Source organism: Lampris incognitus, chromosome 7 (genome assembly GCF_029633865.1).
Source record: "Lampris incognitus isolate fLamInc1 chromosome 7, fLamInc1.hap2, whole genome shotgun sequence".
Lineage (NCBI taxonomy): Eukaryota > Metazoa > Chordata > Actinopteri > Lampriformes > Lampridae > Lampris > Lampris incognitus.
Genome location: NC_079217.1, coordinates 21,012,833 through 21,032,218, shown reverse-complemented (window position 1 = coordinate 21,032,218; position 19,386 = coordinate 21,012,833). Strand labels below are relative to the sequence as shown.

The 19,386-nt window shown below is 44.7% G+C and overlaps 1 protein-coding gene across 1 annotated transcript in view; it reads right to left on the bottom strand.

The window, feature by feature from the left end:
- The window catches only part of clcn2c (chloride channel 2c), a 187,901-nt gene that overhangs the window by 54,826 nt on the left and 113,689 nt on the right, over nt 1-19,386 (bottom strand). The window contains 8 exon segments of the mRNA XM_056283103.1: nt 5,708-5,863; nt 6,759-6,843; nt 7,224-7,325; nt 9,186-9,270; nt 10,693-10,818; nt 11,150-11,228; nt 15,410-15,487; nt 18,064-18,197. Of these exon segments, the coding sequence (XP_056139078.1) occupies nt 5,708-5,863; nt 6,759-6,843; nt 7,224-7,325; nt 9,186-9,270; nt 10,693-10,818; nt 11,150-11,228; nt 15,410-15,487; nt 18,064-18,197 (845 nt within the window).

Sequence of the window (19,386 nt, the reverse complement as noted above, 5' to 3'; positions counted from 1 at the left end):
TGTTTCGGTGTTCATATATAGAGCTACAATATGACTCACACCTCCATGCCAGGTAATGAAAATGCTGCATTCATGTTTGACAGGCATCGATTGTATACCGTATAGATTGTATACGGTATACACACACACACATACACACACACACACACACACACACAAACACACACACACACACACACACACACGTGCCAACACATACACAGTTGGACTTCACACAGAGGGAGATGAGGCTGTGAGGACAGTATTGGACACCTATCAGGGCAGAGATAGCAGTGGCGTCTTTTCACATAGGAGAAGGAAGGAGCAACACATGCAGAGCTGAACCCCACAATAAGCATACATACACCCCAACACACACACACACACACAAACACGCACAGATGCACGCATCCGCCGCACGACTAAAATGGAGGGAGGGCTGGGTATGATGAAGAAAAAAGTTGGCTCAGTGAACATTGTTCTATCAGGCAAACTTTTATCAACTCAACTCTATCAAAAAGTCTCTATTGGATTTCGACGAGGTAAATTTCAGAGATATGGTGAGGGAAAAGAAGGTGAGAGAGAAATGGTCCCCTCTGTACTGCATAGCAAGTACAGGAACAGGGACTCAGAGAGACAGAGAGAGGGAGGGAGCGAGGAGAGCGATGGAGAATGAATGAGAGTGTGTCCTTTCCATTAGAGCAGGACAGACCATCACACACAATGAAATCTCTCGTCTTCGCCTAGATAATTTGACCATTGGAGCCTATAGCCTCCCTGCTGCCCACACACATCTGCCATCTGAATAACCATCCTGTGTGAGATTACCTACGGTTGGCCCTCCTCTACTCCCACCCACACTTTCCTTCATGAGATTCCTTGTCTCACTCTCCATTAAAAAGGACTGAGCTTATATTACCCACCTGCTCTATGACAGTCACAGCCTTGAGGCATGCACATGTGTGTGAACACACACACACGCACACACACACACACACAAATTTATAACCTCAGTTTCTGGCTTTCACTATTCCAAGAGGACATTTCATTTCAGCCAAGTGGTGAGACTGGATACAAAAGAAAAAAGGTTATATGAAAAGCCAATCTAATCACAACGAATAAGAGCTCTCCTTCACCCACCTTAAATAGAGGACCCAAACACTAAACAACTCAGCATCAAGGTAGGCTGGCTTCTTCCTTTGATTTAAGCACTTCAATATATTTTGTCACTCATATATATATAAAAAAAAAGAGCATAAAACAGGATGGTGTTAAGAGTTGGCTTCTAGCTGCCGTCTCCTTTAGTAAAAGAAAAAGTTAACCTGTTGTAGGGATGGGCCTCACCACTCACTCAGGACCTTAATATTCAAAAATGGTTGGTGTATTCCCACTACAACATACTATGTAGGTAGAGGAGGGCCGGCGCTGTGTGTATGTGTGTGTGTGTATATATATATATATATATATATGTATATACACTACCGTTCAAAAGTTTGGGATCACCCAAACAATTTTGTGTTTTCCATGAAAAGTCACACTTATTCACCACCATATGTTGTGAAATGAATAGAAAATAGAGTCAAGACATTGACAAGGTTAGAAATAATGATTTGTATTTGAAATAAGATTTTTTACATTACAGCATTGCAGACCTTTGGCATTCTAGCTGTTAATTTGTTGAGGTAATCTGGAGAAATTGCACCCCACGCTTCCAGAAGCAGCTCCCACAAGTTGGATTGGTTGGATGGGCACTTCTTTGAGCAGATTGAGTTTCTGGAGCATCACATTTGTGGGGTCAATTAAACGCTCAAAATGGCCAGAAAAAGAGAACTTTCATCTGAAACTCGACAGTCTATTCTTGTTCTTAGAAATGAAGGCTATTCCATGCCAGAAATTGCTAAGAAATTGAAGATTTCCTACACCGGTGTGTACTACTCCCTTCAGAGGACAGCACAAACAGGCTCTAACCAGAGTAGAAAAAGAAGTGGGAGGCCGCGTTGCACAACTGAGCAAGAAGATAAGTACATTAGAGTCTCTAGTTTGAGAAACAGACGCCTCACAGGTCCCCAACTGGCATCTTCATTAAATAGTACCTGTTAGAGCCTGTTTGTGCTGTCCTCTGAAGGGAGTAGTACACACCGGTGTAGGAAATCTTCAATTTCTTAGCAATTTCTCGCATGGAATAGCCTTCATTTCTAAGAACAAGAATAGACTGTCGAGTTTCAGATGAAAGTTCTCTTTTTCTGGCCATTTTGAGCGTTTAATTGACCCCACAAATGTGATGCTCCAGAAACTCAATCTGCTCAAAGAAGTGCCCATCCAACCAATCCAACTTGTGGGAGCTGCTTCTGGAAGCGTGGGGTGCAATTTCTCCAGATTACCTCAACAAATTAACAGGTAGAATGCCAAAGGTCTGCAATGCTGTAATTGCTGCAAATGGAGGATTCTTTGACGAAAGCAAAGTTTGATGTAAAAAAAATCTTATTTCAAATACAAATCATTATTTCTAACCTTGTCAATGTCTTGACTCTATTTTCTATTATTTCACAACATATGGTGGTGAATAAGTGTGACTTTTCATGGAAAACACGAAATTGTTTGGGTGATCCCAAACTTTTGAACGGTAGTGTATATATATGTGTGTGTATGTGTATGTATGTATGTATGTATGTATGTATGTATGTATGTATGTATGTATGTATGTATGTATGTATGTATGTATGTATGTATATAGTGTCTGTGTGTGTATATACACACATATATGTATATATATATTCCTGCATCTGTATTGATACATATAATATATATGTATGTTTGTGTGTATGTGTGTGTGTGTATATATATATATATATATATATATATATAAATCCAGTGATTACAGCAATCATCAGCTGTCAACAGATTGACAGCTGATAATTGCTTATGGCATGAAACAGGCTTGTACTGTCTCATAAAGAATTTACTTTATGAAAAAAAAAACTGGATTATTTTGATCCTTATTTGTTGAGCACTTTCCCTACCATTGAGTGTTTCTTTTAACAAAGTTATATATATAAGAGAGAGAGAGAGAGAGAGAGAGAGAGAGAGAGAGAGAGAGAGAGAGAGAGAGAGAGAGAGATGTAGGAGAAAACTTTTACTAAGCAGTACAAGCTTGTTTCGTGTGTCGTGCACTCATCAGCGGCTATGCAGCCTGATGAGTACGCGACGCACAAAACAAGCTTGTACTGCTATGTATTAAAAGTTTTTTTTCACTACATCCATATTGATATTCCGCTCCTCATTTGTTGAGCACTTTATCAACACCATTGAGTTTCTAAAAAAAAAAAAAAAAAATTGAAAAAAACAAACACTACACACACACACACCCACACAGAGGCTCCACCTCTTTTATCGTGTAGTTTCCTTCAGCCCATTGAGATCTGAGACGCACTGCACATGGCCCCGAATATTTAAATGAACTCTGTCCAACATGAGGATATAAGAATGAGGGGAGAGGGTATGCTGGGATCCAGTGTTTCCACATGCAGTGCTGTCATCTGATTACAACGGCAGATTAAACGGCTTTCCAGTAACACAGCTTTGTAAAGGAGGGAGAAAGAAAGAGAGAGAGCTAGAGATATACTGAGCAAAAATTTAAATGCAACCCTTGATTATCTCAAAAATTTTATGAAACTGAAGTTCATACATGGAACTTGCCACTTATCTATCCATTTCACATCATTTCAGCTACAAATATACCTCCGTTGGTCACAGACTACTCCTACCGAATTACGAGTCAGTATCTGCTGGGACCGCCATTTGCCTCATACGACGCAAAACATCTCCCTTCATACAGTGTTTATCAGGTTGTTTATTGTGGCTTGTGGAATGTTGTCCGACTCTTCTTTAATGGCGGTGCCAAGTTGTTTGGTATTGGCAGTGCACGGCTGTTGTATGCACTGATCTAGAACATCACAGCTCAATGGGTGACATATCTGGCTGAGTATGCAGGTCATGGGACATTTTATAGATATTCAGTACAGATCCTTGCAACATGTTGCTGTGCATTATCATGCTGAAACATGAGTTGATGGTGGGGGATGAATGGCACAGCAATGGCCCTCAGGATCTCATACCACTAGCTCTGTGCATTCAAATCGCCTTTGAAAAATTGCACCCGTGTTCTTTGTCCCTGCCCATACCACAACTCCACCACTCCCATGGGCAACTTTTTCAACACCACTGGCATCAGCAAACCACTCACCCTCACAGTACCATGCACACCGCCTTCCATCCACCCAATATAGCTGAAACCGGCATTCATTGCTGGAGAGGACCCTTCTCCAGCATGCCAGGGGCCATCAACCGTGAATGTTTGCCCACTCTGGATGGTTATCGTGCCATACAGTATTCTGGGGTAGACCCCGGTGAGGACTTAGAGCATGCAGAAGAACCTCCCTGAGACAGTTTCTGATAGTTTGATCAGAAATTCTTCAATTATGCAAACCAACTGTCTCATCAGCTGTGTGTGTGGCCAATCTCAGATGATCCTGCAAGTGCAGAAGCCGGATGTAGCGGTCCTGGGCTGGTGTGGTCACACATGGTCTACAGTTGTGAGGCCAGTTGGCCATACTGTCAGAACCTTTGAAATGAATCCGGAGGTGGCTTAAGGTAGATAAATGGACATTCAATAATCCAGCAATTGCATGATCTCTCAACATTTGTGGCATTTGTGGTATGATGTCATGTACCAAAACTGCACATCTTAGTTTTCTTTTATTATCCCCATCATCACAAACACCTGTGTGATGATCATGCTGTTTGATCAACATGTTGATGTCACACCTGTCAGGTAGGCGGATGATGCTGGCAACACATGAAATAAGATGAAATGTACACAAATTTGTGTGTAAAATCTGCGAATGAAGCTCATAGAGCACATGGAAAAAACATCTGGGATCATGTACTTCAGCTCATGAAGAATGTGGGCAACAACACAAGTGCTGCGTTCACGTTTTTGCTCAGTATAGATGGAGATAGTGACAGATACATTTCATTCCAACAAGTGCACAATTCAACAACTGTACATTTAATAATTGCTCTCTTGACTCCAAGAGATAAATAGCTTTTGCTCCGATGCTTTTCCATTACTAAAGGTCCGGCGTCAAATAAAAAGGGCACAACTGCCCATTTATGGCTCTGCAAATGCATGCTCCAATAACGCTTTCCTCTTGACCCTCCTTAATTTTACTGGCGCCATAGCCTGCGGCCGTTACTGTATATACCTACCGAGCACATTCCACAGCCCCATATAGCCACACTTATTACAGGTAGGAAATCAAGGGAAAAATTTAATGACACATGAGATGCAGCAATGAGAGCAAAGAGAGGGAGTTGTAAGAGAAGGCAAACGAGGAGCAGGAGGATGAAGGAGGTGTCACTAGATGGCGAGAGTTATGTCCTCTTCGTCATCCTCAATGATCCGCAAGATGATCATAAACTTGAATTGATGTGTGCTGGTTTATCTCCTAACCATGTATGGTCGGGGGGTGAACGAGCTACTTCTATGCCCGGAAGACATAATTTCTTGGTAATGGTTCCATTATAGAAACTTAAGTGCCATATGATATGAGGGCTGTTTCTGAAGTCTTGCCATTCAGCGATAAAACAAACGGCCCTGTGGTAAACATGTGGGTTGTAAGAATACTGGTATTGAGAGGTAAAAGAAGAAAAAAAAAAGACTGATTACCTTCATGACAATAAACAGGACCAGGGTAACAAAGACGTTGACCTGCGGGTGTTTCCAGGCTTGGGAATGGCCGATGTAGTCAAACTCCTCAGCAATGCCTTGCTTGGCCCATGTCCTGTTGTCCAGCAAGGTCACCAGAGACTCCTTCTGGGTCAGCTACCGGCCAGAGAAAATGACATCGTCAACAACGGAGAAAAAAGGAGATATCCCCCTTTCTAATGGAAAGAATGCGGACGTTCGCACTCCGAAAGAAAGCATCTTAAATATCTGATTCTGTGCCGGCACAGGCAGGTGATATGCTAAAAGTACATTAAGACACATCAGTGGAGATTTAAGATACAGCTGCAGGCTGCTCGACCAAAACACCGTGAGTATATAGGAAGACAAATGCACCCGGAGCTCTGTTTTAAAATAGAAAAGCTTCAGATAACAGCCAGGAGAATGTCAGACATTTTCACAAAGAAGTTATGGCTTAGGAGTGTGAGAGCTAGGCAGGGGGGTATGGGGGAGAAACGTGCATGTGTGTCTTCGCCTGTAAAAGGTTTATGGGGGGAGAAGGGCAGAGCAGAACAGAGAATCAGCAGCTTATTGTGGCAGATTTAGAACCACAAGAGCCTTACTCACGCTCTCATTAGCAACCAAGAGGATGTGTGTGTCTGTGTGTGTGTGTATGTGTGTGTGCATATGTATATGTGAGTGCGTGCATGAGTGTGTGTGCGTGTGTGAGTGTGCATGTGTGTGTGCATATATGTATGTGTGTGTGCATATGTATGTGTGTGTGTGTGCTTGTCTGTGTGCATGCGCCAGCACACGAGTCTATCATACGAACCAAAAAACATTGGCCACATTCACAACACATCCACAGCACAATATCCACAGATCAGACACACTCTTGTCATAACAGAGGTAAATTAAATGCAGATAATTAAATGCAGATGTAGATTAAAATGTCGACATAGAAGATGTCGATGTTTAAGTTGTCTGATTGGAAACACAACTGTTGTGTGTGTGTGTGTGTGTGTGTGTGTGTGTGTGTGTGTGTGAGACCAACCTTGCCAGCCATGAACTGCCCAAAGCCTGGGGGAAATGTTAGTGTAGACACCAATAGAGTGACCAAGGCTGGATACAACAGACGCCTGGGAGGGAGGGAGGGAGGGAGGGAGGAGGGAAAGAAGGAGGGAGAGAGAAAGAGCAGGAGAGAAGGTGGAGTTGCAGGGACAGTGAAGCGTAACCAAGTAAAACATCCAGTATAGTCAGCATGACAGATGATGCTTTGGGGTCAACTAAGGTATTTGATTGCACACCTTTCTAAAGCGGTGCACGTGTGAATGAGCATACAGAAATCACATTACATCGTTGCAAGAGGCGAGTGTGTGATTGCTTTTTGGTGTGTGTGTGTGTGTGTATGTTAGCCTACAACCATATTAGGTGTATTTCACATATGCAACATGGCGTGGTGTCCATATGAAGCCTTGACCAGGCCATGACAGCCTGTGTAAGGGTGTGCCCGACTAACTTTTTCATGAGGAACTTGTTGATGGCCTTCTGTTTCCTGATGAACTGGACGATCAGCCGGTTCAGGTAGACAAACAGGGCCCCCCCGAAACCACTGGCAATACTGCGGGGGTAGATGAGGAGAAAGGAAGGGACAAGAGAAGAGAAAGAGGGGAAGAAGTACAATCTGAATCTTTTCGATTTTACTGCACCACAAGTTTATCCTCCATGAGCCACTGCCAGACAGAGAGGATTTAAGGCAACATATGCAAATACTTTAAACCTTGAAAAACAAACACACAAACAAACAAACAAACATAAAATAGCAGGATTTTGTTTTATTTCACACAAAATGAAAATATCAACCATGGGAATGGAAAGATGGAGGAAGGGAAGGTGGCAGATGGAGGAGAGAAATAATTGAGGGGAGAGAAGATGTGGGGGGAGAGGAAAGAGGGGAGGGGCAGTGAGACGCAGAATGGACAGATATAGACAAATGACGAGTACGAGAGAAAGAGGGAAAAAAAAAGAAGAGTGAGCGCGAGAGAGAATGAGGGCAAATAAAGATGTGTGGGAGGAGTGAGAGACAAAATGAGGTTTACATAAGCACGCAATTTAAATACTCAGTGGGAGTCCTTATGAAAGAGAGAGATGGAGTAACAAAGAGAAAAGGGGAAAGGGAGAGGGAAAGAACAGACTCATGGGGCTACACAGACAACCTAATGCTTATAAATGTATCTTGCTGCATTATTAATTCCCTAGAGTACTTCCAAATAGATGATGAACCCGATGATGAGGGAGTGTTACTTCCTGTGGTGCAGCATGAGCAAACGTCTGTGTGTGTGTGTGGGGGGGGGGTGCATGCATCCATGCACATATGCCTATGCATACTGTATATATGTTTGTGTGCAGGACACAAGGCATATTTCAATTGACGGTTCTACTGGGGGAGCGTAATTACTACAGCCTGAGGGTGCAACTGAACTGGTCCAACTTTCTCCACAAGACCATGCCCTAGCTAGTATGTAGCACGGCAGAAACTCTCGCTGGCCTACTTGACTGAGACACTGACCGACTTTTCCAGGTTGACAGCAATAGGCAGGGGAAAAGTTTCAGTGCACACACACACACACACACACACACACACACACACACACACACACACACACACACACACACACACACGCACACACATGCACAAGCCATGTACATGGCTTGCACACGTGCTATTGCACCCCAATTACAACAAACACAAGCGCGTACACACATATGCGCTTGTTACAAGCAAGGCTAAGTGAAGTGTCTTGTTCTCTGGCGGCAATGTTTAGCGTATGTGGCAGTCACTCTGATCTTGCAGTGGGTGTAACACCTCCAGACAAAAGCAGCCAAAAAGAGCGCGAGGGATTTTCTCCTCTTGGGAAGCTGACGCACAGTTAGACACGGGCCTGTACTTTCATCTCAGAGAGAGAGAGAGAGAGAGAGAGAGAGAGAGAGAGAGAGAGAGAGAGAGAGAGAGAGAGAGAGAGAGAGAGAGAGAGAGAGAGAGAGAGAGTGCGCGAGAGAGAGAGAGAGAGAGAGGGAGAGAGAGAGAGAGAGAGAGGGAGAGCTAGCGCTTTATCTCTCCAACAGCTTTTTCCTAGGCGGCTCTGCGCCCATTCACAGCTGGTAAGGGGCCCTCAGGCTAAGTCAGGCTAAAATAAGACTTCTTCAGTGTGGTTGCAACTGTCACTAGCTAAATTATCCATGTTAAGTGACTCACATAAGCTTCTGTGTACTAACACCTTTGAAAGATATGGGACAGTTCTTGGTCGAGTTTTGCAGCAAACCGAATAGATAAAACATTTGCATAAACTTACTGTACAGTCCTAATTGATATAATATCAGTAGTATTGTGACATTATTGTCACAATATTGACTTGGCAGCCATTGAGCGATGCTGAGGCTCAGCTAATTGGCAAACGTCTAGCCAGAAGTCAAGTCTCACCCAATGACAGCAAAGGCAGGAAGCTCTTGGAGGTCAAAGGGGAAGTCTAGGCGGAAGCGGGTTTTGAAAAGGGCTGTGATGGTCTCTGGAGAAGGAAAATATTATAGGATAAAATTATTGTGAAAAAATCCATTAAAATCATACAACATTATCACACACACACACACACACACACACACACACACACACACACACACACACACACACACAAGTATTGAGTGGTATGACGGTACATACTGTGTGACAGAAATTTATCCACTGGTAAAGATTTGATTTTACTATTTCCACCATGCTAGCCTTTCTCAATTAATTACCTTAATTAAGAAACTTTGCTCTTGAGGAGTAAGTGCTTGACAAGTCAAACTTGGAAGTACAAACTCAACAGATGACAGCACACATGACACTCAGTTTATCGTTCGAGAGATTGCACAATAACGTGGTTTAGCGAGTGTTCATATGTAGCCCCGAAAATACTGTTAATTTCTCTTCACAAATTTTCCCTGAAGTAAATTTGGTGACAACAGTTGAAATATGTTAATTATAACAGTGGGCTTTACTTTGCTCAGCCATTCTGTTTAAGCCAAGTTGAATTAAGTTTATTTGTATAGCCCAAAATCACAAGGTCATGTCAAGGGGCTTTAAATAGGGCCAGTATTTTTGCATGTTTGCATGGAATGAAAGTCAGTAGGAGCAAGACAGCATACATATAGGGAGGACAGTGGAATGGAGAGGATGCAAGTAGTGGAGGCGACGAAGGACTTTAAATACTTGGAGTCAACTGTCCAAAGTAATGGGGAGCGCAGGAGAGAGGTGAAGAAGAGAGTGCAGGCAGGGTGGAGTGGGTGGAGAAGAGTGTCAGGAGTGATTTGCGACAGAAGGGTATCAGCAAGAGTTAAAGGGAAGGTTTACAAAATGGTGGTGAGATCAGCTATTTTATATGGTTTGGAGACAGTGGCACTGACCAAAAGACAGGAAATGGACCTGGAGGTGGCAGAGTTGAAGATGCTAAGATCTTTCATTGGATGTGGTGAAGAAGGACAGGATTAGGAACGAGTATATTAGAGGGACCACTCAGGTTGGACGGTTTGGAGACAAAGCAAGAGAGGCAAGATTGAGATGGCTTGGACATGTGTGGAGGAGAGATGCTGGGTATATTGGGAGAAGGATGCTGAATATGGAGCTGCCAGGGAAGAGGAAAAGAGGAAGGCTAAAGAGGAGGTTTATGGATGTGGTGAGGGAGGACATGCAGGTGGCTGGTGTGAAAGAGGAAAATGCAGAGGACAGGAAGAGATGGAAACGGATGATCCGCTGTGGTGACCCCTAACGGGAGCAGCCAAAAGTAGCAGTAGTAGTTTTTGCATGTTTTAATTACTATATCATCACTATTACTAAATTATGATATATACTGTTATCTTGATATAATATTACATATGTATCTTGATTAAGATTTTGGCCATATCGCCCACCCCCAACACTAACACACACACACACAAACAAATCACCTTACCTTCATCTCGATTCCACACAGCCAGCACTCTAAATATGAAGGCACTGAAGGTAGCAGCGAAAAACCCTCTCCAATAGTTCCTCACCGCAAAGAATGTTGAGGTTACCTCGATACTGAACAACACACCTAAAAGTGAGTGCGCACACACACACACACACACACACACACACACACACACACACACACACACACACGTGTTATGGATGATGAAAAGTAAAGACAGGATGTACTGACAAAGCGTGGAACAATATTGACAGATACGAACAGCCCATCACGGAAATATTCTATCGGCTTTTCTCAGTGTGGTGCCTGGCTTCATCTATATTTGAGGTGCAGGGTTAAGATCACTGTTGTATGTTGTTTCATCGAAGCACAGAATGTTGAATCTCTCTTCCTACGCTGAATCACTGCATGACGCTTTTTTTCTTTTTTTTTTCCAAAAGAAGGGGAGACTCACCACCTATGGGGGCTGCAAAACAACAGCCCACACCCACAGCACAGGCTGCGGCCAGCATCTCAATGTTCCTTGATTCATTCTGAAACACACACACACACACACACAGTAACACCATCAAGTTCCATACAAGAAGTGTACATAAAGATTCATCTCAAACAGCAATTTAACGAAACACACATGTACACATCATAAATATTGAAATCAAATCAAAAGACAAAACACAGGGCAGAATTAAAGAAAGGCTTTAAACAGCTGTCCGTCAGCTTGGCTCCTCTCGGAGGGAAAAGCCGCTCCCTAAGCTTCTGAAGACAATTACATGGGAGAGTGATCACGATTCATCGCTCAAGATGACAAAGATGGAAAGGATGAAGAAAAAGACTGAGCTTTGTGATTGGATTGTAGGGCACTGAGAGATGGAATACAAAGTTTTCGAGAGCACCGAGGTGCATGATGGGAAGTTTTGTTTCGTGGCTAGCTGGATCTTACCTTAGTTCCTATAAGACTGGGCTCCTTCAAGCAGCGTGGAAGCAGAAACACAGTTCAGTAAGTGTATATGTGTGTGTGTGTACTGCATGTACACCAACAGTTTTCATAAGGACTGACGCATTTTTTCCGTTGCCAACACGGATTCTGTGCAACACGGCATTTCGACCGTTTGTAAATAACTGACAGACCCATTCTTGCCTCTTTCTATTGGCAGAGCTGCAGACGGCTAAACTCTGCTGTTTCCACATAGACGGATAAAGATGGCAGTCGCTACTCTCAAGCTGGGAAACAAATCCTTACACAATCACCCGAGTTATACCGCAAAGAGCTGGATAATCCTGTTATTAACCCCATCTGGATGCTCGTGACGACTGTTTCAGCACTACACCCTCGTCTGCGGAAGAGTTTTAGCACCATGACACCAACTCTGTTTTAGATTGCACTACTTCCCATTTAGGGATTGTGTCAGATCGGTGCCTTTGTAAAGGTGTGTGTGTGTGTGTGTGTTAGGCACATCCTGAGGCCGAGCGGGGAGAAGCTGTGCACACCGCCAGCCCCCGGGACAGCTCCCAGATGTCCGTGATGGACCGAGACGGTGTACCAAGGCTAGTTCCACAGAAAATAGCTCAAGCAATCAGAGGAAAACACTTTCCAGCTGAGGCGCCGCTGATCTGGTCACACCTGCGGCCCATTATGCCCTCAGCTGCTGTCCAGATTTATTTGCTCAGCCAGCAGTCGCCTCTGGAGGAGCTAGCAGCTGGGTTGACAAAAGAGGCTGATCTTCCCATCGGGCACCTGCAAACATCTGTAGTTCGTGCTTAACAAAGGCTAAAACGCTCTCTCTTTTCTCCTCCCTGCCTATAAACAGATGTCTGAAGGGGACCGGAAGCCATTTTGGAAAGAATCCAAGTTTGCTCCATAGCGTTTGTTCATCCAAAAGAGTGCCATTTATCCCCAGATGGTGGCGTTGTTTAGGGACAACATTACAGCGGATCCCTCCTGGTACACCCCCCCCCTTTTACTCCCTAATTGTACTTGGCCAACTACCCCACTCTCCCGAGCCATCCCGGTCGCTGCTCCACCCCTTCTGCCAATCCGGACAGGGCTGCAAACTACCACAATATCTCCTCTGACACATGTGGAGTCGCCAGCCGCTTCTTTTCACCTGACAGTGAGGCGTTTCACCGGGGGGGACGTAGCGCGTGGGAGGATCACACTATTCCCCCCAGTTACCCTGCCCCCCTGAACAGGCAACCCGGCCAACCAGAGGAGACACTAGTGCAGCGACCAGGATACATACCCACACCCAGCTTCCCACCCACAGACACAGCCAATTGTGCCTGAAGGGATGCCCGACCAAGCCGGAGGTAACATGCGGATTTGAACTGGCGACCCCAGTGTTGGTAGGCAACGGGATAGACAGCTACGCTACCCGCACACCTGAGTCAGTGTTTTTGTTAGGAGAACACGTGTATTTCCTGAGTCACTGGGAATACTAGATCTGCATGATTAGAGAAGTACGTGATAAACGGAGTCCCTCTTTTCCTCTCGTTCACGAGAACAGTCAACTTACGACGACAACTTAGCCAAGCATTTTGCTTTGCCCCGGGAGCGTCCTGTGCACACACTGGCCAGATCTGAATTTGTTTTGCAAGTCCTAAAACAGCTGGGATATTCATTTTAGGATGTTCTGTATGCGCTTGATGGAGTTGTAGTGTTTTTTTTAATTTTATTTTTTACATTTTTAAATCGAAGGTCTTTGAAGCCCTAATATTCAGGGAAAAAAATCATGGGTTTTAAGGCTGCTGCAAATTCCTTGAAGAGGAGATAAAAATGAATTTGCCATTTGCTATTTTAGATAATTTTCGTTATTACGGAGCCAGCCCGTTTCTTGGGTCACATAACACTGACAATCCTGCTTCTGCTTTTCCTGTGGTGGCCGTAGTGTGTGTGTGTGTGTGTGTGTGTCTGTATGTGTGTGTTTTCACACCAAAATTTTACCCATTCCTTTCAACTTATATCAAGGACCTCTCTACAAGCAAGCTGGGTCAGTTTACACTCATCACTATCATGATGTAACTCTCGAAAGCACCACATACTACCGCAGAGGCATGACACACACACACAAACACACACACACACACACACACACACACACACGCACACACACACACACACACACACACACACACACACACACACGCAATATACCATAAAATGCTGCAGAATAAACCTGACTCTGGAGGATGGAGAGAGTAGCAGTGAGGGAGAGGATGAGGGAGAGGGGAAAGATAAGGGGGCGGCAGACAGATGAAAAAAGGGATCCCGATAAAGAGAGGAGTGAGGGAGAGGAGGGGTGGATGGAGGAGAGACAGCAAGAGGGTGCGATAAAGGAGAGCTGTGCTTGCCTAAGGGGACCTCGGGGCTTTCACACCAACCCCTTGTTCTGTGTCTCATTGCCCCACCACCCCCGAGAGGGGCACTCATATCTTCAGAAAAGGGAGCGAGATGAGAATAAAGATTTTCCTCTTCCTACCCTTTCCTTCCAACCCTCACTCTATTCCCCGAGAACAATGTGGAGGAGCTTCTCATCTTCGGCTCGCTCCCCTTTTTCCCATCCTCTCAGTCGGGCCCTTCATTTTTTACCTCTTGCTATCTAAAACTCTCCGCTGTCTCTCTGTCTCTATGGGCCATGTCAGTTTGTGAAAGGGCTGTATTATTTTTTTTCTGCAAACTACACACTTTTGAAACATTGGGAAAATATCTGTGCTGTTTACTTTAAGGTTGATAAGAAGGACGGAGAAGAACGGTTGCAGTTAGCAGGTAGGTGCAGATGTGTGTGTGTGCCCAGTTTTCTCTGCAAACTAAGAAAATGCAACAAATCAGGCTTCAAGTGGATGGAGTGCAATACTTAAAGACAGAGAGAGAAAGTGAAAGATATACTGAGTGAGTGATAGAGAAAGGAGAAGGTTTTTCATAATTCCCTTTTCTCTTTTCGTCTCCCTGTTCTCTCTCGGTCTGCCAGTCTGCAGCTGAAGCATCAGCAGCTCAGATCGCAGCGAACGGGATACGACACAACCTGGACAGCTCCGCTGGAGGGGGAGGAGAGGGGGCGAGAGAGAGAGAGAGGAGCGAGAGAGAGAGGAGAAGCACCCCCCCGCAAACCACCTCTAGAGCGTCAGTCAGTGATCAAAGAACATTTCTAGCTCTCCTCCTTGTTTATTCCCTCTGTTCCTGTTCCTACATAACAGCTGCTTCCCTCCCCATCCCTCTCGCCCACCAATCTCCGGCCACTACACGGGAAACAAAAGGGGATGAAAACACTTAAGAGAGGAAGAAAGACAGTTCCACATTTTCAACTTGGCTCTGAAGGAGGGCGGGAGGAAGGAGGCACGGCTGAGGGGAGAGGAGCTGGATTGCAGATTTTCTAATACTGACTTCTGATTTGAGGCAGCTCACGTAGAGCGCGGCGCCACCGCTATTAGCACTGCGTAAACCGCTTTTACCTGCGGCCTAAATAATGATCAATACACCGAGAAGACCAAAGCAGGGGGAGAGAAATTGAAGTTTTACCAGTTAAAATGGTTTCTGAATCATCAGAGGAAGCTGACGTTACAAAGGAGGCACCTGGGCAAACCGATAGCACGTCGTGATGGCAGTGTGTATGTGGGAGAAAGAGCGAAGGCCTTCATGAGAAAGAATAAGACAGGAAGTCAGAAAGGGAGAGGGAATGATGTAGATAGAGTGCAAAAAAGAAAAAGAAAAGAGCATTACCTCATATATTCCTCCAAACAGGGACATAAATTTGCTGAGTAGAGCAGCACACAAGCTAGCAATGTGGACAAATGGACCCTGAAAGAGAGATAGGACAATTTAGCACACGGATTTGAGAACATATTGTCAACTCAGCAATGCATATTTAAGGAGCCCGGAGGGGGGAAAAAATAAATTCAGAGATTAAAAGTGAGCCGTGGATAAGTAATGCTGAAGTTTATGGAATGGAGAGGCTTGCACCAAATCCAGACTATACACACGAATGCAGTAGCACACATAAGAAAGGCCTGCGGGACGCGTGCACGTGTGTGTGCATGTGCATCCATAAGTGTGGGTGCATGGTCCTCGATGGCACAACTCACTTAGGGAAATTGTTTCAGCCAAGACTCGGAGAGACTGATCTACACTACATTACACACACACACACACACACACACACACACACACACACACACACACACACACACACACACACACACAAGCTAGTTCAAAGGATATAAAAACCAGCTACAAAACTAGTTTGCCCCCCCCCCCAAAACCCCCATCAATAAGTCAATAAGAGTATGTCACATCCCCCCCCACACACACACACTTCCCCTTGGGGAGTAGCAAGCGTCTCCCCTACAATCCTTCCCTCTTCTTCACCTACACTACACGCCTCAATTCTTTTCATGCCCGCTTGCTCGCAACTTGATCCCAAGCACATCGGTAGCCGGTGTGCCATTTGTAAAAATCACTCGAAATGGATTTCCTGCAGCAATAAAGGGAAACAGAAGCTGAACGATGGAGAGGGGCGTTAAAGAAGATTCTGTTCCCTGTGCACCTCCAGCAGAATGCCACCTGTCATCCATGCGGTGTGTGGGGGGCATGGTGTAATTCCATATAGCACAAAGTAACCTATAAGGGCTCAGTTTTTAACTTGGTTTGACATTTTGGTCACTCAAGTCACATACAATACATGTGCACACACACACACACACACACACACACACACACAAATAGGATAATCAACTAACTTGAAAGCTGAAGAGAACACCTTCAAATGCCCATTGACTGACTTGTAAGGGACTTGTAGGGTTACAGAGCGAGCACATATGCATGTGTGTTTGTGTGTGTGTGTGTGTCCCCGTAACTTGTTCACGGGGGGTTATTTCCAACACAGAGTACATCAGTTATGTTACTGAATATACTGTGAACGCCCACGTGGCGATTGTGAAACCACCTTGTATCATGAATCACATATTGATTTCCACAATTCGACCACACTCTGTGGGTATCACGCCCGGGTGTGAGAGTGTGTTACGTGGGTGTCGAGGATGTCTCATGATTTCGTAGTTTAGCACAACATGTACCCGAAGAGTGGCGCCACGCAGGAACACAAGCGCACATACACACGGACACATGTGCATAAACACACAGTGTGACTGCACACTGTGCAACTTCTACTTCAAGCTGAGCTTTAGAGAGAATTTATTTATTTATCTTTTTCATTCCCCCCCCCTTTTTTCTCACCAATTGTACCTGGCCAATCACCCCGCTCTATGAGCTGTCCCAGTCGTTGTGCCACCCCCCGCTGCCGATCCAGGGGAGGGCTGCAGACTACCACATGCCTCCTCTGATACATGTGTAGTAGCCAGCCGCTTCTTTTCATCTGACAGTGAGGAGTTTCACCAGGGGGACATAGCGGGTGCGAGGATCATGCTATTCCCCCCAGTTCCCCCTCCACCCTGAACAGGTGCCCCGACTGATCAGAGGAGGCGCTAGTGCAGCGACCAGAACATCTTCCCCACACTGCTTTCGGTGTGGGAAGATGGCGGCATGAATTCACGTTTGTGGCAGTCTCGCCCAGTGCCGTCCATGTAGTGTCTTTGTCCACGTCTAAGTTTGTCTTCGTTTGGTGGCTGGGAGAACTGGCGCTGGATCGGCTGGGAGAGCTTGGTCTGCTGCGTCCTGTGGGCCCAGGGGCCACAGCCCTCCCTGGAGCTGTGCCCGAACAGGTAACACTGAGGTAACACAGGACGCGGAAGCGGGGCAGTTCTGATAACACCGAGGGCGGTCTGGCGGCGGCCTTACCTAGCCTTGACTGTGTTTCTAGTGTCATCGTGTGGAGTGTGGGGAGGTGTGTCAAAGGTGTCTGGCTGGGAGAGCTGGCGTTGGATTGGCTGGGGGAGCTTGCTAGCCCATGCAGACCAGCAGGCCCGACAGTCATCCTGACTGGCGTTCGTTCTCCTGGTCAGTGATTTTTTTTTTTTTAGATATATGTGTTAGTTTTGATATATGTGTTCTTGTAGTTTTTGGATGTGTGTATGTGTTTTCTTTGTCTTTGTGTTGCACTGCTGTGGGCTGGGGGAAATGATGTTTCATTTCATTTCATATGCGTAAGTGCATGAAATGAAATGACAAAGAGTTTCTGATTTCTGATTCCGATATACCCACATCCGGCTTCCCACCCGCAGACACGGCCAATTGTGTCTGTATGGATGCCCGACCAAGCCGGAGGTAACACGAGAATTCGAACCGGCGTTCCCAATGTTGGTAGACAACAGATTAGACCGCTATGCTACCGAGATGCCCCTTTAGTGAGAATTTAATTTGAGAATAACCAATGCATTTTTTTGTGAATGTGTGCGTTTGTATGCATGCGTGATTGTTACCTCCTTGCCCAAAGGCATACCGCTGCCCAGAGCACAGGTGAGACCAATAACTTTGGCCACAAAGGTTTTGAAGGTGAGGTATTCTTTCAGCACCACGCCACGCAGAATGGTCTTCATCTCCGGAATACCTGAACCTGCATGGGAGGAGCACAAGGGGCAGTTACAGCCCCATAGAGATGTCTACAGGGGGCAGATGTTTTGAATTAATGGTCACAATGGAAAAAGGGGAATCCTGGATATGCTTCACACCATGGTGAGGCTCTCCCCGCTTGCTCCTGCCATGTTAGCAGAACTATTATCCGGTTTCCACATGATGTGCATGTGTGTGTTGCAGATTTGTCGAGGACTCAGTTAGTTTTGGCTTTTGTGTGGTTGCAGTTAAGAGTAAAGCTGTTTGTATGTGCATATGTCTGCATGCATGCATGCAAAACAGAGCGGTAGAACGAGAGAGAACCGTGTTAAGCTCAGGTAGATTAGGTTTGTGTGCATGTGTTTCTGAAGAGGTTTCTGTCCTCTTATGAAGTACTTTACTGTTTTGCAGTGACTCACCCCTCTATGCTGGAGAGGGGGTGAGAGGGAGAGAGAGAGAGAGTGAAGGAACTGTAATATTCACAGACAAAGTTACACAACATTTTTCTGTGTGTGTGTGTGTATGCATGAGAGCTACATTTGGATGCCCCCATGTGAATGTATAGACCTGTGTGAGTGTGTCATGTAAACATGAAAGTTAGTTCGTCATTGGATCATCTGTAATAGTAAAGTATAGAGCCTAAGCTTAAATTGTGGTCACATGACTTCTATTTCGCTGAATTAAAATGAGAACAGAATGATTTCATAAGCAGATGAAAGAAAATAGCAAGCATGCTAAAGAACAACTCCTTTTAAGCATAAGTATACAGATAATTTGGAATTGTTATATATGTGCATTCATAGTGCATGTACAGGGATTATGCAGTGAATATTGATATCCACTGCATAATTCCTGTACTAATATTATTAAGAACCAACAATGTCAACACTGATGCTATTCGCACACACCTTTAACATGTTGTTTAACTGTATTGTACATTAGCTGTGTTGTATGTCTTCTTTTTTATAGATATATAATTTTCTATTTGTCTTTCTTATCTTTTTCTACATTATTTGTATATTCTGTATATATTTTCTTGTTTGCTTGCTCTTGCTGTTCTTTTATTTTATATTAACTATGTTGTATGTTTATATATTTTTTTATTTTTTACTATTTTATTATCCTAGGATGCCTAACAACATCAGGAAAAGGGACTGCTGATGGAAACTAGCCTCTTAGCTAACTCGCGTACA